Source organism: Ammospiza nelsoni, chromosome 19 (genome assembly GCF_027579445.1).
Source record: "Ammospiza nelsoni isolate bAmmNel1 chromosome 19, bAmmNel1.pri, whole genome shotgun sequence".
Classification (NCBI taxonomy): Eukaryota; Metazoa; Chordata; class Aves; order Passeriformes; family Passerellidae; genus Ammospiza; species Ammospiza nelsoni.
This window is the reverse complement of record NC_080651.1, coordinates 5,237,209-5,262,269: the sequence shown is the minus strand read 5'-3', so window position 1 is coordinate 5,262,269 and position 25,061 is coordinate 5,237,209. Positions and strand designations below refer to the sequence as shown.

Here is a 25,061-nt window from a genome sequence, read left to right as displayed (position 1 = left end):
GGTCTGCAAAGGCAGAGCAAATCTCACAACCCAAAATGCAGCTGTAGCTCCAGCCAGGAGTTATTTTTTCCTAAAATTAGAAAATTTCCTTTGTCTCCCTGCATTTTCTCAAGGGTGTAGCACATGTGAGAACAGGAGTGGGAGCAAATGTGAGAGCAGGAGGGAGGGAAATCCTTCTAAGGATTAAACCCTGATCTCTGTTTCTGTTCCTGTGACTAATCTGCATATGGCTGTAATTAAATGTATTTTGAGACCTGTGAAACCACTGATGCCTTCTGGATGACACCTGAGTCTGAGATGTTTCACAGAGACAGGTTTTGCTCATTCCCTAGCAATGCTGGTACCACAACTTTCAAATCAATTTTTCAGGCAAGAATGGCTCTGTTTAATTGGAGAAATAGGATAAATTTATTGGTTAGTTCTATTTCTATTTCTATTCTGTGAAAGAAAAAAAAAAAAAAAAAGAGAATAACAGAGGAGCAAATAGGTTTGCTGGACCTTCCTTCAAACAAAGTGTTACATGCAGTGATTTTTGCTGAATAAATTTGAGAGGTGGGTAAACAGAATATGTGCAGGTAACACCAAGACAGCCACGACCCACCTGGCAGCTGCAGCTTTGAAGAAAACATTGAACATCACAAGAATTGTAGTAAAACTTCACTACTGGGAGCATTTTCTTTTTGTCGCATTTAGATTGTCATTGATCCTGCACTGGGTGTGCACATTTGACAAAATATGATCAAAAAGCATAAAACCAACTTTTAGTGAGCTGTTTTCTGACAGACAACCAGAGTGAGCAAGTTTCCTACACAAAGTTTTTTCTGTGTTTTAAGGTATCATTTATTAGTTTAATGAGGTGTGTATAAATATATATGTATATAAATATTTATAAAAATATATTTAAAATAGACATATATAGATATGTATAAATAGATACGTACAAATATATAAATATATATAAATATTAAATGTAAATATAAATATAAAATAAATATAGATATATGTGTATAAATATACATATCTAAAATATATGTGTGTATAAATATATACGGATAAATATACACATATGTAGAGATATGTATAAATATATGTATAAACATACATGTAAATATATAACTATAACTATACCTATAAATATAAATATATAAATATAGATTAAATATAAATAAAAATAAATTATAAAATATAAATATAAATATAAATATAAATATAAATATAAATATAAATATAAAAATAAAATTAATTTAGATATATAAATATGTATGTATGTATGTATGTATGTATGTATGTATGTATTTGTGTTTTTGTGGAGCTGGATTGCATTCTGGAAAAATCACTGGCAAAATTCCTGTGGTGATTCAAGGGACAGGATCAGCCCTTTAATGTTTTAATAGTTTTCTGCCTCCTTATTGGCCAATGGAGGAGCTGCAGTAAGCAGAGTTTGTGAAGTTTAGACTGAGCTCTCTCTGCCTTTAATCAGAAAAACCAAAGCGGAGTTGGAGTCTAGCAAAGCTAAACACTTCAGGAGACTTCCTCACTTGTTGGAAGGAGCATTCATGGAACACTGGGATTCATAAAAGAAGACACTTTTACTTCTATTTTTTATGTTTTAATTAATATAATTGATCTTTAGAGTGAAATAGCAGCATATTGGGGACAAATCTACCCGAAAGGGATGGTGACGCTTCTTGCTCTCTGTTCCAGCATGGGACTCTGGACCAGGATAGCTCCAACCTCTGCCAGCTCTCTCATGGTCTTGTTCCTTGTGAAACAGGTAAGCTAATTCAATAATTAATAAATTCTATAGAAGGGAGTTCTAGCACGGAGCATTTTAACTGTCACAAACGAAAAAGCATCTTTGTACCAAAGATCCTTCCAACATAACAATTAATTTTTATTGCTAGTTAGCCACGGGAAATAATGGCTGCAAAGCTGTAGAGTTTTATATCAGAACTCTCTCTAAGTCATTTATTACCATTTTATTCTATTAATCCTCATTCATGCAGTGAATAAATTATGTTTACAACCATTTGCACAATCACTTTTCATACCATTATTGATCAGCATTGAACTATATTTGGTTTTCCGTTTTCCTACCAGATAAAATACTGTTATGAATTACATTTATTTTCTGCTGTTTTTTCTCTGCTCTAAACCCAGCTTTGATTTGTTTCTGGCACTGACTTGTGAGCACTGAATCTCCAATTTGTGAAATCTGTCTGGTTTTGTTCTGCACCTCACCTTCATGCAGAAAGCAAATAAATCTGTATAGGATTTCTGCCTTTATTTCTTGTACAGATCCACTAAACATTTTTACTTTTATTTTTATTTTATTTTTTATTTTTATATTTTTTATTTTTATTTTCCCCCTAAATCTTTACAAAATTATAAACACTTCTCACTTACCTTATAAATAGGAGGGGTTTAGGTACTTAATGAGAAAATGTCACTTCAAGGAAATTTTCATGTAGCTTTTTATAATTCCTATTTATTTATTATTATCAATCTTGATTTGAATAATTTTTTTTAAAAATTACTGATACTTGGTAAGTTTCAATTCAATTGAATAAAATTCACAGATATATATAGAGTACATTTTTATGAAGTGTATGTGCATTAGGACAATAAACAAAGTAAAAAGGTATTTCTACCCCCTTAATCTCCATTTTCTTGGGTTTCTGAGAAAGTAGGTTTGCTGCTGTGTGTGCTGTAGAGCCAATATTTGTGTTTCTAACATTTTTATAAAGAAAAAATTACCAGGAGAAAAATATATATATTTTTAAAGAAAATATTCCTAATATTTTTGTATAATTCAAATCTAAAGCTTCTCTGCATAGAGCTTCTTTTTATAGGACTGAAACAACTCAGATTTGTGAGACACCTCAGACAAAGCATTAGTTCCATCAATGCTGAGAGAAAATCTCCAAATTCTTCTGTGAAATCAAAACTTTGCTAGACTAATCACAGTGAATTAATTTTTCATAGTGGTTCTTGCAATTTCTTTAAAGAAATATGTGCTGTATTTCCTTATATTTTATTTTATTTCATAAGGAAGAAACATTTAAAAGAATAATAGCCATAAATGTTAAAATATATAAATACACCATATCTGTATTTTCATAAATACAGAAATACTAAAAATATATAAATACACTGTATCTGTATTTTCATAAATACAGAAATACACTATATCAAATACATACATAAATACACTATATCTGTATTTTTTAGGGAAAAACCTCTATAGATAGGAAAAATATCCATCAGACTAAACCTGGATCAAGGTTGAAAGAATGAATAAATATTTTTATTTTTAGTTTATGCCTAAATTGAAGGGGCTTTTTTCTGTCCATAAGAGCATAGCCTGAATAAACAGAAACATTTCATTTCACTGCCAGCTTGGTGTAAAAAATTTAAAAGGTGAAATTCTGACTGTACTGTGGTCAGTTATGAAAAACTTAAATTCAAACCGGTCTGGAACCAGATGTAATCCATTTCCTAAATGAAAGCTTCAGGCAGCATTTTCTTCTGCATCCAACAAATGTCTGAAGAGTGGGGTCTTCCTGGTGCAATCTCAGTAAATATCCAGACACTTCCAAGGAGTTTTGATTAAATTTCCTCATGGGTGAACTTCAGGGCAAGCAGGGGCCAGGCTGGCTGGGTGAGGCAGTTCCTTTTTTACCAAAAAAACTTCAGACAACCTGAAATGATGCCCAGTGCAGGGCAAAACACCATGGACTTTCTGAGCTTCTGTCTTAGACATGGGAGTTTAATTTTCCTTTTTTGAAAGCAGTGGCCAAATGGCAGCTACAGATCAAGGGCTGCGTGTTTCCACTGGTTGAGATCATGGGAAATGTCCATGGAAGTTTGTATTTCTACCATGGAATTTGCACTGTACCTAACCCAAAACTTGGATCATCATAGAACTTCCCTGCGATTTGTAATCACAACCTGTGTTGTGGTATTTGAGGTATTTGTTGGGGGTGGCATTCACATTCTCTGGAAAAGTCCCTTCACCCAGGATTTTGCTGCTGGGAAGCTGAGAAGCCTCAGAGAAAAAGGAAAACAATAATTATCTGATTTGCTTCTCCTGTGTTGTGCTCCTTTGGAATGTGTTTGGAGATTGTTTACCCACAGGTGATTGTTCCATTGAATTCTGGTGTGAGTTGTTTTCACCCTTTGGCCAGTCAGGGCCAAGCTGTGTCAGGCCTCTGGAGAGAGAGTTTTCATTATTATCTTTTTAGCCTTCTGTAAAGAAGTACTCTTTAGTATAGTTTAGTGCAGTATTCTTTAATATAATATAGTATCATAAAACAATAAATTGACCTTCTGAGAACATGGAGTCAGATTCATCATTCCTGCCTTCATCAGGGCACCCCACAAATACAATAGTTGGATCTGTCAGAGTGCAGCCAAAGGCTGTGTGACCAAAACAAATTTATCTCACAAATATTTACACCAATAGTGACCAGGCATTGGCTATGTGACCATAACAAATTTATCTCACAAGTATTTATATGGAGAGTGACCAGGTATTGGCCATGTGACCACCAAAACAAATTTATCTCACAAGTCTTTACATCAATAGTGATTAGGTATTGGCTGTGTGACCAAAACAGATTTGTCTTGCAAATATTTATATCAATAATGACCAGGCATTGGCTATGTGACAAAAACCAAATTTGTCTCACAAATATTTACATCAATAGTGACCAGGCGTTGGTTATGTAACCAAAACAAATTTATGTCACAAGTCTTTACATCAAGACTGATCAGGTATTGGCTATGTGACCAAAACAAATTTATCTCACAAGTATTTACACCAATAGTGACCAGATATTGGCTGTGACTGAGCCTTCAGATTTAAAGAAATGGACAATTCCATCAGGAAGTGATGTGGAACTGTCATTTAGACCTAACCTGCTCCTCACTCTTGTTGGGTGAACTTCCCCATGGCTGTGTATCACTGAGTTCCTCACTTCCAGAACTTCCCCATGAGTGTTCATCACTGAGTTCCTCAGCTCAGGAACATTCCCATGGCTGTGCATCACTGAGTTCCTCACTTCCAGAACTTCCCCATGAGTGTGCATCACTGAGTTCCTCAGCTCAGGAACTTCCCCATGGCTGTGTATCACTGTTCCTCACTTCCAGAACTTTCCCATGAGTGTGCATCACTGAGTTCCTCACTTCCAGAACATTCCCATGGCTGTGCATCACTGTTCCTCAGCTCAGGAACTTCCCCATGGCTGTGTATCACTGAGTTCCTCACTTCCAGAACATTCCCATGGCTGTGCATCACTGTTCCTCAGCTCAGGAACTTCCCCATAGCTGTGCATCACTGAGTTCCTCACTTCCATGAACATTCCTCCTCTCCAGGAACGGAACCCAACGAGCTGCCAGGTAGCCACAGCGAGGTTCCCTCTGCAATTTTTTGGCCGTTTAACACATTTGTTTATCAGAAACTGGAGTGTTCTTCCTGCAGCCCAGCAGCTCTGTCACAAATGCGTCATCCCCAGGGCTCTGTCTCTCCAGATGGGGTTCACTGACCCACCAGTGTCTGAGGAATCTCCCCTGGCTCCCAGGATTTGGGGGCCTGCAGGAGGGAAATGTCAAGATGCTTATTTTTTTTTATTCTGGAAACATGCATTCCTTTCTCATGGCTGCTGTAAATATTCTCTCCTTATCTTGCAAGCCCATCCACCGAAGAATGATTTTAGTTTTTCTGCTTCCCTCAAGCTTAAAGTGGGTGTCTGGAAATGAGATGAGAGACTGAAAGCAGGGTATTGAGCAGACGACAGTAAAAACATGCATGAAATAGTGAGCCTGCCTAAGAGCTAGACACCAGAACCCTGTTCTTGTTTTGAAAGTAAATAAATATGCTTTTTCTTCATTAAAATAAAAAAAACCCATAGGTTTAAAGGAACAAAGGTGAAGTTCACAGCCATATATAGTGCTGGTTATATATCTCAGACAACATCAGGACAACCAACATGTGTTAAAGACTTTTTTAACCTATCATTTTTTCCTCCACTCTCCTCTCCTCTCCTCTCCTCATTTCTCATTTCTCTCATTTCAGAGCAGAATTTCTTGTAATGGAAAGCAACCTGTCATTAGGGACTAAAAGGTTCTAACTGATTTTTCTCATGTACAGCATTTTCACTCCCAGGCCAAAGGTTCTCTGCTGGAAAAAACCACGACTGGATGGAACAAATACAAACAGGAATGCTTGAAAATGCTGCGGGAATCATCTGTAGATAGTGGTAAGGAATTAAGCAATTAAGAAATTTATTAAGAATGATGAATATGCAAATATTGTCTTGCTGTATGTCTGTCCCTGTCACAGGGCAGAGTTTGGAGCTATCCATCAGGAGGAATCTGCACACCCTGCTTGTGATTTTAAGCAATAAACTTATCTCATGCACAATATTTATGTGCAATATCTCATTACTCTGGAGCAGCTCTCAGGTTCCCTGGAGCAGCACAGAGTGGTTTCCATGATTGCTCGTTGTCTGCACAACTTTTTGTCAAACTTTGGTTTGCTTCTCTCCCCAGGAGTACATTGCAATGGGACATTTGATCAGTTTGTTTGCTGGCCTTACTCACCCCCAGGAAATGTCTCTGTTCCTTGTCCTTCATATTTGCCATGGCTGGAAAATGGTAATGGGAAAGTGACACTAAAATATGGTTTTTATATTATATATTAAATATATTAGATAATAATATATTTGATATAAATAATAATATCCTTTTTAATGCCAATAAGCATTAAGACACCAAGTTCCTATCTAATTTCACAAACTGCTTCTGCCAACCACTTAGGACAAACCCAGCTCTTCATAATAAACAAAAACATCTTGCCTGCATGGAATGGAGACTTTTTTTCTTTTTCTGTCTGAATTCCTACAAAAGGAAGATTTCTGGTCACATTTCATGGATGGTTTAAGGTTTTTTCCAGTGTCTTGTATTCATACAGAGCTCCTGCTCCATCACAACAAAGCAATTCTCTGAGTTCTGAGCTGAGCAAAACAAGAAATTTTGGTTGTTGCTATCACCCTTGAACAATTTCAACTCAAAAATGGTTGAAAAAGCTCAGGTCTGATCAGAAATGAATGGATGGCAGCTGTTGAGGACAACAACAAACAAACACCAACCAGGCTCCCTACACCATTCCTCTGATGCTGTGGGCAAATTTGCAATTAGTTTAATTGGGAAAATGCAGTGAAAACCAAGAAAAGTTCATCAGTTCACCCACCTGCTGAAGGTGCACAGAAATGAAATATCAGCAGCATCAGATTTTACAGAGAAAGATCATTCCCTGATCACGTCCTTGTGCAGTTTTGACTGCACAAACCTGGTCAATGAATTACCCATTCACGAGCTTAATGAGGAAAAATGAATAAAGGGAGATGTCTGCAGGCTCCTCTTTTGGATGTACTGTGTGGGTTTTCTTGTAAAAACCAGGTACATCCTGGGAATTTATTTCTGCTGGATTACATTCCTACTTTGTTCTATGTAAATATAAAAAAAATATATTGACAAAGATAAAAAAATTAGTTTTATGCTTTTTTTTTGAGTATGGGTGGTGTAGAGTCGATTGTGGAGGTAGAAATGTTTCAAAAATGTATGAAAAATGAAATCTCTATTTTGACCTTTCAAACTGAAACTCTGTTTACTTTCAGGAAGTGTAGGACATGTATACAGAGTCTGCTTGGATGAAGGGATTTGGCAAACAAAGGAAAATTCCACAGACATTTGGCGGGATAGTTCAGAATGTTCTGAGAAAAATCATTTCCAAAAAAATGTAAGTATGTTTTATATTACAGCTGAAAACTTTAATCTTCCTAATCCTTTCTTGAGTAACTGACAAAACATTTCCATTTAATACCTGCAAAGCATCTTCAGATTTCATTTAAATTACCAGATGGAAAGCTGTTATTTTATTTGTAAGAAGCAGAAGATATTAAAGAAGGGGATTCCTGCTTTAGATGGCACAAGTTATTTTCTGTTCAGAGTCCAGAGTTCACATGGGCTGATTTTCTGCTAATAAAATAGAAAAACACTGCAACTTGTCAAGCAAGCAACATGCCAGCATCTCCCCAAATCAAATTGGTCTGTGAAAATCGGAGAGCTCAGCTCCCCTCCTGAGCCTTTCAGCATTTAATGAGCTGTTAATTGGTATTTCAAAGTTGGGTAGAGGCTGCAGGATTCACCCTCATCCAATGCCATCCTTCCTGTATTTCTCACATTGCATCAGGCCAGGGGCTGGGCTTTGTCAGGCAAACTTCTTTTGCCATGGAATTCAGATTTCATTTCAATTACCAGATGGAAAGTTGTTATTTCATTTATAAGAAGCTGAAAAGAAAATATTAAAGAAGGGGATTCCTGCTTTAGATGCCACATTTTCTGTTCAGAGTCCGGAGTTCACATGGGCTGATTTTCTGCTAATAAAATAGAAAAACACTGCAACTTGTCAAGCAAGCAACATGCCAGCATCTCCCCAAATCAAATTGGTCTGTGAAAATCGGAGAGCTCAGCTCCCCTCCTGAGCCTTTCAGCATTTAATGAGCTGTTAATTGGTATTTCAAAGTTGGGTAGAGGCTGCAGGATTCACCCTCATCCAGTGCCATCCTTCCTGTATTTCTCACATTGCGTCAGGCCAGGGGCTGGGCTTTGTCAGGCAAACTTCTTTTGCCATGGAATTCAGAATTAAGTCTCTTAGGTAAGCACTATCACCGCTGGTTTTTACTTTTTAACACTGAGTGCTTTTCTTACTTTATCAATAACACTGCTTTACTGATGGGTTATCAAACATTATTAGTTTAGTATCTCTGTGTATTGCTACATCTTTACTAAGCTCTTTATATGGTAAATACATGAACTTCCAAACTTTCAGTTTATTTGTGCAAATGTAATAAATATTCATAAGTTCTGGGTGTTTTCCAAAGTTTGTTGACCATTTTGGATCAGCATATTTGGTATTATTTCATCTTGTGTGACAGCAGACAATTTCTTTGAAAGCTTTAACCAGCTTTCCTACCAGCACTAAATGTGGGCTTGTTTTGTTCTATTTAATTGAATAAATTTTATTCCATTTGCTTTATTTAATTGAATAATATGGGCAATTTGTCTGTTTTATTTAATTGAAACCCCCCAAGCTGTTGGAAATCACCCAGAGCCAGTATCTTCACACATCAGAGGAATCATCTTGGTTTGATGTGCTTTGTTGTGGCAAAATTGAAATAGCCAAAGTGATAACTTGAGATTTCTGCAAGGTTTTTACCTGCTGGAATGTTTCCACGGAGCAGAGTGACCAACAGCTTGGAATCTCCTGCACCCACACTGGGCTCTTTCACCCCCTTCAAGAGTAATTTGGTTTTATTCCTCTAATAATTGGAATTATTAGAGAAAACTTCTGGCAGGAAGACAGTGCTAAAGTCCTAGTTGTGAAGGACTTTTAGTAGAAGAAGAAAAACAGCAAAATCACTGAGGAAAAGACACAGGTTCCAAGAAAAGCTCTGTAGGCCAAATGTGGATTATGAAAGCCACACATCCTGTATCTCACTGCCCCTTCAGAGATGCTTTCCTTGGGCTGGAAGCTGGAAGAGTTGAGAGGCAGACATAAGCAGCTAAAATGGAAAAAATAGGAAAAATAGATGTTAAATTAGGCAAATTGAAAGGAAATTTGTGCAGGGCCAGGAGCTGGACTTAACAATCTTTGTGGGTACCTTCCAACTCAGGATGTTTATAATAATCTATCAGTATGAGTATGAGTTCCCTTCCGCCTCTGAGGTCTCATTTGTCGTTCAAAGACATTCAAGACAGCTCTAATTTAATAATTATTATTTTACCTTGAACTCAAAACAGAAGTCAGTCTGTTTGAGTAGCTCCAGGCAGAGCTGGCTCCCAGCATTGTCAGACACAGCTGGGCAGTGGCTGAGTCCAGGCCACACACACAGGTTCAGTTATCTCTGATTTGTGCTACAAATGGTGTTTGTGCAGGAGAAATCTGGGAATAGTCTGGGAAAGCCTTTGGATTTAAAGAGAAACTCAGGGTGCAAGTGTCTTTGTCACACACTGATTTCAAAAGGCAGTGCAGGGAGTGTTATTGTTATATTTTCTGAAAAATCCCTTCGCCAGGAGTTTTCTCCTGAGAAGCTGAGAAACCTCAGAAAAGAAATGGAAACAATGATTATCTGATTGCTTGGAATGTGGTTTGGAGGTGCTTACCAACAGGTGCATCTTTGATTGGTTCCATGTTAATTGTTTTTAATTAATGACAAATCCCAGCCAGCTGTGTCAGACTCTGAGTCTGTCATGAGTTTTTATTATAATTCATGTCTAACATTCTGATGTCTCCTTTCTCTTTCTTAGTATAGTTTTACTATATCAATATGATATGATATGATATTATATGATAACAAATCAACCTTCTGAGAACTTTGAGTCAATTCTCATCTCTCATCTCATCCCAAAACCCCTGGCAACACAACAACAATTAGTAACCACAACAATTAGTAACCTGAGTAGGGATCCAAATCCTGCCCTGGCTCCTTGAAAGAATATTGACTTTGTCAATATATATTTTTTATAGTTACATAGGACAAAGTAGGAATGTGATCCAGCAGAAATAAATTCCCAGAATGGACCTGCTTTTTGCAAGAAAACCCCACAGAGTAGATCCAAAAGAGAAGCCTGCCTCTCCCTTTATTCAAAAATGTGACTCCAAAGTTCCTGAGCTGTTTCTGCCCTGTCCCCCTTGCCTACATAACACATTTCCCTTCTTTGTTCCCAGGAAGAAGAACACAAACTGCTCACCACATTACAGCTGTTATACACAATAGGATATTACTTTTCTCTCATCTCACTGGTATTAGCTCTGCTTATACTTTCTTTACTCAGGTGAGTAAAAATTCACATGTATTTTAAATGTACAGAGCCCTGTACTCATATTATTTTTCTTATGAAATTGAAGTTATCATTTAGTTATGAATGATAAATTATCATTTAGTTTCCAGTGTTCCAGTACCTGAAGGGGCTACAAAAAAAGCTTGGGATGAGCTTTGGCAAAGGGCATGGAGTGATAGGACAAGGGGAATGGCTTTAAGCTGAAGATGGTAGATTTAAATTAGGTGTTAGGCAAAAATTCTTTACTGTGAGGTCATCCACACAAACTGCCCCATGCCTGGAAGATTTTAAGATCACATCCTGATCTAGTGGAAGATGTCCTTGCCTATGGCAGGGGGATGGAATGAGATGGGCTCTTAGATCCTTTCCAACCCAAACCATTCTGTTGGTCCCATGTAAATAATTTGTATTTTTCCAAGGAGCAATAAAAATGTGATTTCTAAGCAGAATCCATGGATGGCAACAATATGAATGCAACAGTTGTTTTGCTGGGTTATTGGTTTTTTTAAAATTTTTTTTTTCTGCAAATTACACATATTCTGGAGGATTCATGAATTATTTTTTTCTCCCCCAGAAAACTTCACTGCACAAGAAACTACATCCATATGAATTTATTTGCATCCTTTATCTTGCGTGCTGCAGCAGTTCTTATTAAAGACTCTGTGTACAACAATATTTACTCAAAAAGACCAAACGATGAAAGTGGATGGATTTTATACCTCAGTCCTGAGGTAATGTGTCAATTCATGGCTGATAATAAATGTCTGCTTCTAGTGCTCGTAGCAGTTATAGTTTTGGAATTTTCCCTACAGCATCAAGTGTTGAGGTGTTTGTAAGCTGAGCTTTTGTTGAAATTTTGTTGATAAAAGTTGGAGTAATCAAGATTAAATCCTGTTGTAAGAGATTTCTTTTAAATGAATGGGATGAACAAATTAATTGATTGTAATATTTAGAAACAGCCACTTAAGCAAAGCATCTCACACCTTGTAGCCTTTAGAAAGAAATCTGTGGTTTTATTTGGCACAGATTACATATATCTATAGCTGTATATTATATAGATATATCTATATATTATAATATTCATTATATATCTTATAATATATATCTAATAACGCATTACAGTAGATATATATATTATAATAAAGTGTATTATAATAATATATTATAATATTATATATATTATGTACATAATTATATAGTATATCTATATATTATAATATATACATTATATATTTTATAACTATATAATAGATATGATATATTATATTAATAATTATTTTATATATTCTATTTCTAATAAGTATATATTAGCTATATGCATTATCTACTTTTTATATCTTAAAATAAATAAATATTTATAGATATTATAATAATATAATATTTATAAATATTATAATATTTATTATTCCTCTATGTTATTGTAGGAATAGAGCTTACCCATGTCAACAAGGAAAATTATCTGCAAGATAATTAATTATTATTTTAACAGCTCACCAGTAAAAATTCTCACATGAACATCATGACATCTACATTTACTCCTGTTCTCTCATCCCTACAGATTTTAATCATCTGCAGGACTGCCCAGTTTTTCATGCATTACTTTGTTGGGGCGAATTACTTCTGGCTGCTGGTGGAAGGGATTTATCTGCACACGCTGTTGATAACTGTGGTGCTGTCTGAGAGGAGGCTGCTGCAGACGTACATTGTCATAGGATGGGGTGAGTCCACAACTGCTCCAAGCTCCGATTTTGCTTTCCTTTGCTGAGTCAGTGGAGGATATTTTGTAAAGGAATGAAAAAAATCTACTTCTAGAAGCTTGGCTGGAATAGATTCTTCTTTTCTTTTCAGTTGTTCCAATCCTGTTTGTGGGCCCATGGGGAATAAGCAGATCCAAACTGGAGAACACTGGGTAAGTTATTAAATAAATTGTTCTTTGGAATCCTGACTTTGCTTGGCTGTGCCTGACAGAAATACTGACCAGCAAATTATCAGATTATACAGCACCTATGGATATTTGTTACACTTTCAAGGTTCCCTTTAGTACTTTTACATTAAAAAAAAAAAACTTTAAAAAATTATTAAAAAAAACTACTGGCAATTCTCAGATTTCCTTATGCATTTAGCAATTCTCAGATTTCCTTATGCGTTTTGCAAGGAGTAAAATGAACTTTCACTGTTGCTGAAATGTTCATCCATTTACATGAGGAAACTGGATATTTTACCTCAGTCCATAGGAAATGTTTTAATTCATAGCTGAAATGTTTTAATTTGTGCTTCTAGTGGTCATAACAGTCACAGTTTTGGGAGTTTGCCATACAGAATCAAGTGTTGAGGTGTTTGTAAGCTGAGCTTTGGATGCTGAAATTTTTTTGATAAAAGTTGGGGTAATCAAGATGAAATCCTGATTGTAAGAAATTTCTTTTAAATGAATAGGAAGAACAAATTAATTAATTTTAATATTTAGAAACAGCCACTTAAGCAAAACAACTCACACCTTGTAGCCTTACTAACCTGTCAGTAAGGAGAGGAGACCAGTGCTTTCCTTGGAAAAAGAAATCTACACTACAAAGGAAATCGACCACCTACACTTTGAGTTTATTTCATATTCACTGCCACTTTTTAAAGAAAAAAAAAAAGTAATTTTTAATGGAAGCTCATGGCCAAACCTGATAGTGATATTTGCTGAGGGCATCAGGGACAGAAACTTGAACCAGCAAGCAGCAGTTCCTGCTCTGAGTAATGCTCTTGGTGACAGCCCATAAACTTTTTTGTGAAAAATGCCAATCACTTGTTTTTAGAATTTTAGAAGTTTAATAGTAATAAAGTGGTTATAAAAAGAGTAATATAATTAGAGTAATAAAAATTTGGACAATTAGGATTTAGGATAATATGAGACAATAGAAACAAAGAGTTACAGATGGTCTGGGTCTCTCTTTCTGGGCAAAATAAGCCCAAAAAAGACACGCATTAACAGAGGATTAACCCTTAAAAGCAACAGCCTGTTGCATATTCATACACCTCATACGTGATGCATAAATTCCATTCAAATACAGGATTCTGTCTGGTCAGTGTCAGCTTCTTCCTCTGAATCCTGACAGCTCTTCAGGTTTTAACCCAAAACTATATTTAACACACTACTTAAGAAAATTAATACAGCATCCCTTTCTAGCATAACACATATAATATCCATTTTAATATTTGCAAAAAGCCAATCATAAAATACACATTTTTCACATTTGTGCTTTATGTATGGAATTTTTTGTTCTCCCTTTATTCTTTGTGGTTTCTAGAGAATTTTATTTGCAATGCCAACATGGATAATAAGCAACATCCAAGCCGTAATTATGGTCTTACAGAGTCAGATAAATTCTAAATGACAAGCCAAGGTCTTACAGAACCTCAGGCTGATTAGCAGGAAGAAATAGGACAAATCAGAGGGGTAAAGCAGGAGAAAAAGAGACAGCTGCAAGGAAACTGCATGCACATTTTTTATCAGATCAAGAAGCATGGTCACAATTCCCAGTTCATTCATTTCCAGTCTCCAGTTTCAGATAGATAATTCAAGTAGTATTTTTTCCATTCTGAGGGTTTGGTGTTATGTTTTGTGGATTCAAAGACTGAGTTTGATGGATAGTTCTGAAGTTTATGGTCCAGGGAAACCTTTATCAACATTGATGTGAAAAGATCTTCAGAGCTGTTGGTGAAACTCTTCCTAGCTTTATCCATTTCTTCTGGGGGCCACCTGAAAATGTTGAACTTCATCAAGTTCCTTTTGAAATAAATGGACAAGTTATGTGAGCATTCTAACTTATTTTTTTTCCCTATCAAAATAATTATACTAAAATATATATACTAAAATATAAATTATACTAAAATAAAAAGTTATTCTCCAGGTGCTGGGGAACAAATGAACACATGGGGATCTGGTGGATCATCCGAGGACCAATGTTGTTTTCCATTGCAGTAAGAATTATATAACCTGTATTATTTTCCCCTCTTTGCTCTTTGTAATTAGTGCCATTTTTGTCCTTCAAAATTTTGGAACAAATAAGGCACAGTTTCCTACCACAGAAATATCAAAATAATATTTTATATTTCAATAATTCGTATTTCATATTTCAATAATTTCATAATATTTCAATTTTCACATAATATGACAGAAGGGATAAAGTTTTGTTCAGAAAATGTTGAAGCAGGGTTCTGTGTTAAAAACATGAAATGTGATTTTGTAGTGGAAGATTATGTATCAAATTCTATGCCAGGCTGAATAAGGCAATGCAAAGTTACTCAATTTTGCATATTTATAATGTGACAATAACCTGCTTGTATTCAAACTTCAGCCCAGCTGCATTCCAGTTATTTGTTGGCAAATTTTGCAGGTGATTAATATCAATTATACATTTATTTAGTTGTTAACTGATGAGTGTAATAACATTTGCTCTAAGTAAACCATATGTGTTTTCCTTCAAGGTTAACTTTGTCATCTTCTTAAAAATTCTCAGAATGCTGATTTCCAAACTGAAAGCTCAGCAAATGACCTTCCATGACTACAAATACAGGTGTGTAACAAATGACACAGAAGTCCTGACAGCTTTTTCTTGAGTTAGGTCTTATGAGCTCTTATTGAATTTATCACACTTGAGATAGCTTAGCTACTGTGAACAGTATAAAATTAGTAGGATGGTTATTGAGGTAGTGTTGGAAACAGAAAAAGTTTAATAAAAGGCAAAATAACAAAACTTTTTAAGAGGAAAAACTGAGCCAGGGGTAAGAGGTTTTTGTTAAACCACTTTACAAATGTGATTATTTCTTTTGTTCTCTTCTTTTTCTAGTGAATTACTTAGGTGGAACTTTTTTGGCCTCTGAGCAATTGGGTAACTCTAGGTCTGAGGTGAAGTTTTCAAGGTTTTATGAGGTGTCTTTTAATGAAATTGAGGAGAGCAATTTTTGAGCTTTTTGGTTCTTTTTAAGTAGACAAAGAATAATTTGGTCACTTTGTTAACAGAGGGTCTATTCCTCCAAAGTCCTGGCCCCTTTTTAAACATTTTGTCACATCAAAAACTTGTCAGCTTCCCCTAAAGATGTACCCACCACCACCAGGAGTAACAGGTATCCGGAATATGGGAAATAGCTATATTGTGAATAGATATTCTGAATATTCTGAACAGATATTCTGAATAGGCTCCCCAGACATTTCCATATCTGGGACCAAAGGCAGCTCAGCACCTGTGCTGAGTTTTGGGGGCATTTTCACAGAAGTTTTTCTTTTTTCTTTCTGAGATCTCTGCCCTCAGGTATCTCCTGTTACTCCTGTGCCTCTGCTGCTGTGACACATCTTTCCCTTTGTCACCAAAATTTGGGGAGAAAAAGAAAAACCCTCTAGCACTATGTTTCTGGCCTGATAGAGAATCAGAATTATTATATTCTGGCCAGGATGTGCCATGGAATACATTTCATTTACAGAAGCCTTTTAACTAGACTTTCCACAGATTTATGCCTACATTGTTACCAAAATCACAAAACTTCTACTACGATTTCAAAGTCAGAATATTGAGGGCATGATTTTGGATTAATTTATTTGTCTCTGAGCTTTTGATTTTTGGCTCCAAGGATGTTAAAAAAATACAATAATCAAACATTTTCTTTTTAAGATTGGCAAGATCTACACTTGTGCTGATTCCATTGTTGGGGATCCACGAATTTGTGTTTACCTTCATCACTGATGAACAGGTGGAAGGACTTTCAAGACATATAAGACTTTTCATTCAGCTGACAATGAGCTCATTTCATGTAAGTCCTGAAAATATTGGTTTTTGTGTTTTGAAAATATTGGTTTTAGTGTTTTAATTTTTTTTTTTTTTTTGTGTTTTGCAAATATTGCTTTTTTGGTTCATAGATCCATCTGCATTTGCTGCTCACCACAGTTACAGTGAATTTGGATTCAATATTATATCCCAAGCTACAATATCTCTAAATACACTGTTGCAGTAACAAGATAAAACATTCATAAATAAGTATGATAGTCCCAAATACCAAAAAAGGAGTTTGACATTAAAAAAAATAGGTGTTCTCTGGTAGTAGGTAAAAACTCATCAGACCCCTGAAAATAGGCTTAAAATGGTTCATTTAAAATACTCCCAGCCAAAATTATAATCATGAGAGTGTAATACAAGGTTTGGGCTCCATTTTCCTCAGTGATGTTTGTTCACCTGCAGAGTGACACTGCCAGGTGCAGGCTCACAAAAGTTCTGTACAGCTGCATCCATTTTTAGTTATATTTAGGAGAAAATTGGTCAAAGCCCTCACAGGATGGAACAGAAAAATGGAGCAGCATCTGCAGGTGGAAAAGAAGTTTCTCACCCACCCAGTCAGGGGTGTTTTACAGTGTTCAGGCACTTGGCTCCTCTTCAGTCCCCCTGTGTGGTGGTGTTTGCAGAGGTCCCAGGATGAGGGAAGAGATGAGGATCTGACTCCATGTTTCAGAAGGCTGATTTACTGTTTTATTATATTTATTATATCCAAAGAAAATTATATATTAAAACTATACTAAAAGAATAGAAGAAAGGATTTCATCAGAAGGCTTGAAAGGAATAGAAAGGAATGAGAATAAAATCTTGTGACTGACCAGCGAGTCCAAGCCAGCTGGGCTGTGATTGGCCATTAATTAAAAACAACCACATGAGACCAATCCCAGATGCACCTGTTGCATTCCACAGCAGCAGATAACCATTGTTTACAATTTCATTTCTGAGGCCTCTCAGCTTCTCAGGAGAAAAATCCTAGCAAAAGGATTTTTCATGAAACATGTCCGTGACACCCCTGCCTTGGTTTGGTTGGGGCAGGAAGAAGCTGAGGAGAGGGAGGGAGCGTGGCTGTGGATCTCAGCTGCAGCACTGGGCTGAAGGAGCCACATTCCATAACCAAACAGAGTTCCGAGGAGCCCAGGCCCCAGGGTGAGCTGGTCTGGAGCTCAGGGTGATTCTCAGATGGCCACTCATGCACAGGCTGTGCCTCATGGAGCCATCTCCAGTTTGCCAAGCACTGGGCACTGGCACAGACATCTCTGTCTGTCTGTCTGTCTGTCTGGAGTGCTGCAGCCCTGCTAAATAATGAATTTTTGAGAGACTACTAATGAACCTGCTAAAGTTGTCCTGGACCCACATCTCCCTGCCCTGCCAGGACAGCAATTTCCAAATCTTCATTTGCTGCAAGGCCCGGGAATCTCTCTGGCTCCAGTGGCTGCTCCTCAGCAATTCACTGCCCTGACAGCGCTGCCCTCTTCGGCAGCCTGAGGCCATCTGAGCCTTTTTGTGCTGCACTTTCCCCACAGTTTGTCATAATCCTGGGTTTTTCCCTTTGCATATATGCACCTGTGCTCTGGTGTATGTATGCATCAGTGTTCTGGCACTGTTATTGAGGCTGTAATTTAAAATTTACACCACAGCTTGAGGGGAAAAATGTCCCGGTGACAGCAGAGAATTCCTGGAGAGCCACAGCCCCGAGGAGCCTGCTGACATGGTGTTCACAAAATCCCAGGATTATTTGGGTTGGAAGGGACCTTAATGTTGGAGTATAAGTTCCTTGGTTAGAAATATCCTTACTTGGAGAGGTTGCAGTGCCTAGATGTTATTTTAAAAGTGCAGAATCATTTTAAGTGAAGATTTTATTTACTGGCTTCTACAAAGAAATCTGATATATAAACCTGCTTACTTATCCTTGCTAAAGAACACAAACTTCATTCCTTTTAGAGAAACATGCATGAGCTTGGCAGCATGTCATGCTTTAGAAGCAAAGCTCCATTAAAAAATACCCAGAGATCTCAGCCAATGTTTATTGCAGATTCTCTTTTTTAGCTGCAGCATTATTTATGAAGGGATTAGCCAAAAAGCACATAAACTGTACCCAATTACATTTGTTTAGTCTGTAAATCTTCTCAGTAGTTTAAAAAGGCAGTTAAACTGTTTTGTTAAAGAAAAACAATTATCCCTGGGATCTCAGCTGAAGGTTTAACTCAAAACATTTTCAAGGAGCACAAAATTAAATTCTAAATAAGAGTTCTGTTGTAGGTAGGATGCTGCTTTGCTTTAGGAAATGGGGAAATCTAAACATCTTGGCTCCCTTGTGCATGGAAACTGTTTCCCTCTGGAAAAAAACCACTGCTTTCTGGTGGAGAGATCCCAGTTATTTGATGAGTAATTTATCACATTCCAATTGTCATTAAAACTGAAGAGCAAATTTGAGGCTTAGGTGTGCATCTCTCCTTTCTTATTGGTGTTTCTGCTAATGAGCATTTATTCTGAATTTCTGATTCTCTTTAACTCTATAATCACTTATTATCATTAATTTCACCCATTATCATTAATATAATTTTCATTCACACTGGGATAATTCTGAAAAAAGGGTGTTTGAGAAGTCACAACACACCGGGAAGCTTTCTAAGTGTGAAAATCAATTTACTGGGAGAAAAATGAGTAAGCATTAAAGAAACCAGGATTTAATGAAGTGAACATCAAATATAAATAATCAGTGAAGTTTTCCTCCTTCTGGGGGGATTTTACAGCGCTTGTCACTCCTGCTCTGACCCTGCAGCAGCAAAGGAGATTCCCAGAGGATTTCAAACTGAAATCAGCCCAGGGAGCCTCACAGGCAGCTGAGCCCCTGCCTTTCTCACCAGGCTCAGGAGTTTAATTTAAATCCTCTTTCTGCTTGTGGTGCCTGTGAGGCCAAATTTACAGTTTGTACCCATAACAAAAAACCCCAAACCACCCAGCAGAGTCAGGAACTTTCTACACCCCCCAAAAAAGAGAACTGCCTCCAGGAGCAGGAGAAGTTCTGCATAAAAGTTGCTTTTTAAGCTGCTGAATTTGTATTTAATATAATATATTTTAATATTTTAATATTTAAATATTAGATGAGACTACATTATATATTTATGTGATATATATATAAAACATAAATATCACCTATTAATATCACCTATTAACTCTATAATCACCTATTATCATTAATATCACCTATTGTTAACTAATATCACCTATTATTATCACCTATTAATAACACCTATTTTTAACTCTATAGTAACTTATTATTATTAATATCACCCATTATCATTAATATACTCATTAACTAATATCAGCTATTATTAACACCTATTAATATCACCTATTATTAACTCTAATTAACTATATCTTCCTACATTAACCCAGGTGAAAATTGATAGAAATAAAATAAATGAAAAAGCAATTTTGTTTGCTGTTTCTCCTGCCCCCATTTCCACTGGTGTGGCAGATAAATTGCACGTACGCTGAAGGAATTAATGACTCCAAATAATTCAGGACTGCTGGAAAATTAGCAGCAGGCTCAGAATGCTGTTGGTTAATTTTAGGTATAATGAAAAATGTTGAAGCCTCTGTGTATGTGGATTTCTTTTTAAACTTTTGTCTGAGCAAAGCAGAAATATTTCTGGAAAAAAGTGAGTGTGGGAACAATCAAATGCTGTCAGCTTTTGTAGCTGTGATATAAATATTGCCTTGGACTCAGAGTATTTATTCTCTTAATCAGAACTTGTGTCACAGATGCCTTTAGACAACCAAAAAAGGGAATTTCCTGAAGCAGGGGGAATAAATCTGCATCTCTGTGGGGCTGAGATGCAGCCTGTAAGCTGCTTTAGCCTGAGACCAAACCCAGACAGAGACAGGCAAATGGAAATTATAATTTTGGGATTTTGGTTTAAAACAAGTTGTATCTGTAGGGTTTTTTAAGGTGTTTATCTGAATCAGTTTCAAAGAAAAAACAGCTATTCCAAATGGCCATAACAATGTAGCTGAACTTTGAGCTAACACTAATCACTTAATATAGAAATAATTTGTAAAATGAACCCAAATGAGCTCTCAGTAGAATAATTCACAAACCCAAACAAGCATAGAGATAATAATATGAGAAACCAAGCTGCATATTTTTTATTTTACCACGTGGAAATAGCAGCAGTCACAGTATAACAGCAATTTGGGAAAAACCCCAATATTGTGTGGTAGCAAAATGAAGATAAAACTGGGGTTTGTAATCTGTAAATATATTATATTTTACACACATATATATATATATATATATAAATGAAATTATATAAATAATATATATTATAAATAAACATATGTATAATTTTATATATACATATATATCCATATATATACTTTATAGAAATATATATTTACATATAATATATATAATATAATATATATAAATATAAATAACTATTTAAATTTATATATATTTAAAATATATAAATATATATTTTTATTATATATCTATTATTATACATTTATATATTTACATAAATAAATATAAATATAAATAAATATATAAATAAATATATATATAAAATTTATATTCTTCAGCATCTGCACAAAATGTGCCCTGCACTTGCCCAGGAAGTGCCCAAAAACAAGTGACTGGGTACTTCATTAATTAATAAGAAATAAATAAATGTGACAACTAGTTTCCTTTTTTGAACATTAAGGAGCACTGTTGAAATTTATGGTTTTAACATTATTGTCACCTTTAAATTAGAGCCTCAGGTATTTCCTGCACATTGATTTTTGCTCTGACTCTCTTTCTCTTACAGGGTTTTTTGGTAGCAGTTCTCTATTGCTTTGCTAATGGAGAGGTAAGACAATGCTGTGAGAGAAGCTTTTAGTTCATTTTAGTAAAATGCTTTTAGTTCATTTTAGTACATTTTAGTAAAATGAATTAATGTAAAATGCATTAATGACACCAAGAAGGACGAACACACTGAGCAGCTCTGCTTATTGAGAGCATGTGTGCATTCTTTTGAGCTGTAATATTGTTTTGAGTGAAGAGAACAGCAAGAATTAGCACAGGTTTGGACTCAAATGCAAAATATTCTGTTTTCTTGTAGTTTAAAACCATTGCCCCCCCCCTTGTCCTATCACTATTTGCACATGTAAAAATGTCTCTCAGCTTTTTACATGCCCTCTGTAGGCCCTGGAAGGGGTACTAAAGAATCTAAAGAATCTTCTCCAGGCTGAACAACCCCAGCTCTCTCAGCCTGACCCAAACTACCTTGGAAAATTATTCTATCTCAGTTAGTTTTAAATGTTTTCTAAGCTGAATCTGCCTGTTCTCCCTGACATTTAGCCCAGGTGCAGATTGCCACTACTCACACACATCACATTTGCAGAGGAAAAACCTTCCTAAGTCAGGGTGAAGAGGTTGGACTCTTCAGATTGATTTAGCAAACAAATCTGTTCCCACCCTACAAGCACCAGGTGCAAGATAAACCCTATTGGGGAAGACAGAACAGGAAAGCCTTATAAATATGATTGCCTGGCAAAAGATTTTGAGAATATAGAAACTATAGGAGAGATTGAAATGAAAGCAAGCTTTGAGATCCCTCAGTTACTGAACAACTGGAAAACAATGGTGTGGCCAGTGAAGGTGATCCCCTTTTGATGGAACAACACCCTCTGCTTGCAGACAGGCCTAAGGGTCAGAGCAGACCCTACAGCTTGGCAGAAGGGGCCCAAAGAGGAGTTTTTAGGGTTTTTTAGGGTAACACAGTATGGGAATGTAATGATTCTTATAGGCTGTATGGAAACGCTATAGGATTTGTATATTGTACTAGATTGGTTAGTGAGAATTAGAATATTCAACACAGAAGAAGATTTATGGTATTGTAATGGGAACATCACTCTCCCAACCTCTTTTCCACTCTCTTTTCCACTCTCTTTTCTGCTCTGAACTGTGGCTGGCAGCTCCCAGCAGGGCCCTGCACTTGTCCCTTTGCAATAAACCACAATTTCCAAGCCCTGGCTTCAGAGATCTCCCAGTCCATCCATCCTGACCATCCCGCCCCCCTATTCACTCCTACAAAACCCCAAAGGGGCAGGAAGCTCAGCACTTCACAACTCCTCTCATTTTACACCTGGTGTTTGTGTCAGGGAACTCCGGGTGCTCACATGCCATTACCAATGATTATTTTCTCCTCTCCTCAGGTGAAAGCAGAGCTGCAGAAACAGTGGTCCCGTTTCCTGCTGGCAGATCCCTTGGGCTGCAAGCTCTGCTTCCTGGGGGAAAACATCAAATACCTCAGGAAATGTTCCCAGAAAAGGAAAAAGCAGCACCTCGGCAGCAGGCACCACTTGTGCCTGGAGGTGAGCAAGCCCTGGGAGCTGCAGCTGCAGAAGAGGCAGAGCCCAGGGGCCAAGGCAGGCCCTCCCCAGATGAGCATGTCTGACAGCAGCGAGGGAGAGGTCACCACTGCAGAGACCACCGAGGAAGTCTTTGAGGAAAGTGAGATTTAGGGAGATTTCCCCTGGGACAGCAGCTGCCAGCAGGAAAAGCAGTGTTCATCTCTCAGCTGCAGCTGTGCAGAGCTCTGGGATGGAGCAGTTGATGTCCCAGGTGTTCCGGTTGTCTTGGGCTGAGAAAAATGTGATTTATTAATGGAGGTTGCTAAGCTGTGTGCCTGGGAGAAGAGGTCTTCTGGATGGAGTGTTTTTGCTTTGAGCTGACGTTTCCATAGCATACACCAAGGAAGCAGGATGAGCTCTGGAAATCAGCAGGCTCTGGAGACACATTTTGTCAGCTTCATCCATATGGGACTGGCTTGAGTCACGTCATGAGGAATCAATTTTCCTTTTTCATAGGAGTGGCTCATGAACAGAGAGATGTGTGTGGCAGTCTCCTTCCTTCACAGACTGAAATCATAGCCCATTTCAAGAAATCCATCCCAATTTTAGAACAAACCAGACCAAACACACACACACACATACATATATATATATGCATCTATATATATATATATATGCATCTATAGATTTATATTTATATATACATGCATATACATATATACATATATACATACATATATATATATAAAACAAAAAAAAAAACCAAAAAACAAACTTGGGAAGAACCAAGCCTTTTCCTTGCATTTTTGAGCATCATCTTAAAGTTTACTGCTGGATATGTCATTATGAGATGAAAACCCAAAACACTTCCATGGAATGTGCCCAAATGAAATGTTCTGATAGAATTTTTGTTACGTTTTTTTCTTTTTTTTTTTTAATACAAGCCACTGTGACTTCTGGTTTGCCCTACACGTGTCCTTAATGACAAAACAGTGGTGAGTGCTGCCTCCACCTTCCTCCCAGGGGACCCAAAATGGATAAAAACATGGGATTGTGACAGCACCAAGAGTATTGTGAAGCCCTTCTTCCTCCATTTAACAAGAGCCATGGGAAAGTTTAATTTCTCACATCCAAACTCATCCAGAGACCTATGAAATGCAATCAAGTTTGTAAATATTCTATGATTCCACTTCCATAACTTAGCAATGCTTTTCTGATTATTTATCAGGCTACAAAGGTTTAGCCATGCAACCTGTGGCATTTATACTCCTTTATTGCAAAGAACAGATAAATTCATTGACTAGCACTAGCTCAAGAACCTATTTCTGGCACTTTAAAAAAGTATTTCTTTTACAGTTCTATCTCTGTTACTTATTTAATGAATACCAAGTTGTATATTTCAGTGATATATTAATAAACTGTAAATGTTTGATCTATTTTAAAATAATTTATCTGCAGTTTTAAAAGGTGTTTTCTACCCAAATGTGAAGTTTGCTTATATAGAATTTTACTGCAATGGATTTCTTCAGCAGCCACTGGAAACAGCAGACAGCACACATGCACACTTTGTGTATTCCTCAATTTAAAACACACTGATTTCTTCTAGAACCATTGTTTGAGATATTAAAGAGACTGAAGAGATTTCGAATGTGTTTTACTTAGGTGTTAAAGACATTGAAATGGTAAGATTTTATGGCATCTCAGTGAAATAGTTTACTTTTTAATTGCATTTTAAAGATTTTCATGTGGTCAAGAAACCAAATTTCTGTGTTTTGAACAGCAGTCCCTCTAGCTGCATTTTCTCCTCTCTATTATGTGTTTGGGCTCTTTGCCTCTTTCAGTTTATAAAAATCAACTCTTGTTATATAAGCAAGCCCTGTTGGCCTGAGGTCTAATCCAGACAAAAACAACCATCACATGGATTCCTTCACAAAGTGCCTTTCTAAGTAGATAACAGCAAGAATACAGCATTATTTATTTTACAGAATTATTACAAGCTCCTACTTT

The 25,061-nt window shown here is 36.5% G+C and overlaps 1 protein-coding gene across 1 annotated transcript; it reads left to right on the top strand.

Annotated features, from left to right (window-relative positions):
• Positions 1-1,675: 1,675 nt before the first annotated feature.
• Positions 1,676-24,997, top strand: GLP2R (glucagon like peptide 2 receptor). Its single transcript, XM_059485850.1, has 13 exons — positions 1,676-1,774; positions 6,167-6,260; positions 6,553-6,657; positions 7,680-7,801; positions 10,793-10,899; positions 11,480-11,636; positions 12,464-12,623; positions 12,754-12,814; positions 14,799-14,868; positions 15,376-15,464; positions 16,557-16,695; positions 21,527-21,568; positions 22,917-24,997. The coding sequence occupies exons 1-13, from the start codon at positions 1,676-1,678 to the stop codon at positions 23,223-23,225; spliced, it is 1,554 nt and encodes a 517-aa protein (XP_059341833.1). The 3' UTR covers positions 23,226-24,997.
• Positions 24,998-25,061: the final 64 nt, after the last annotated feature.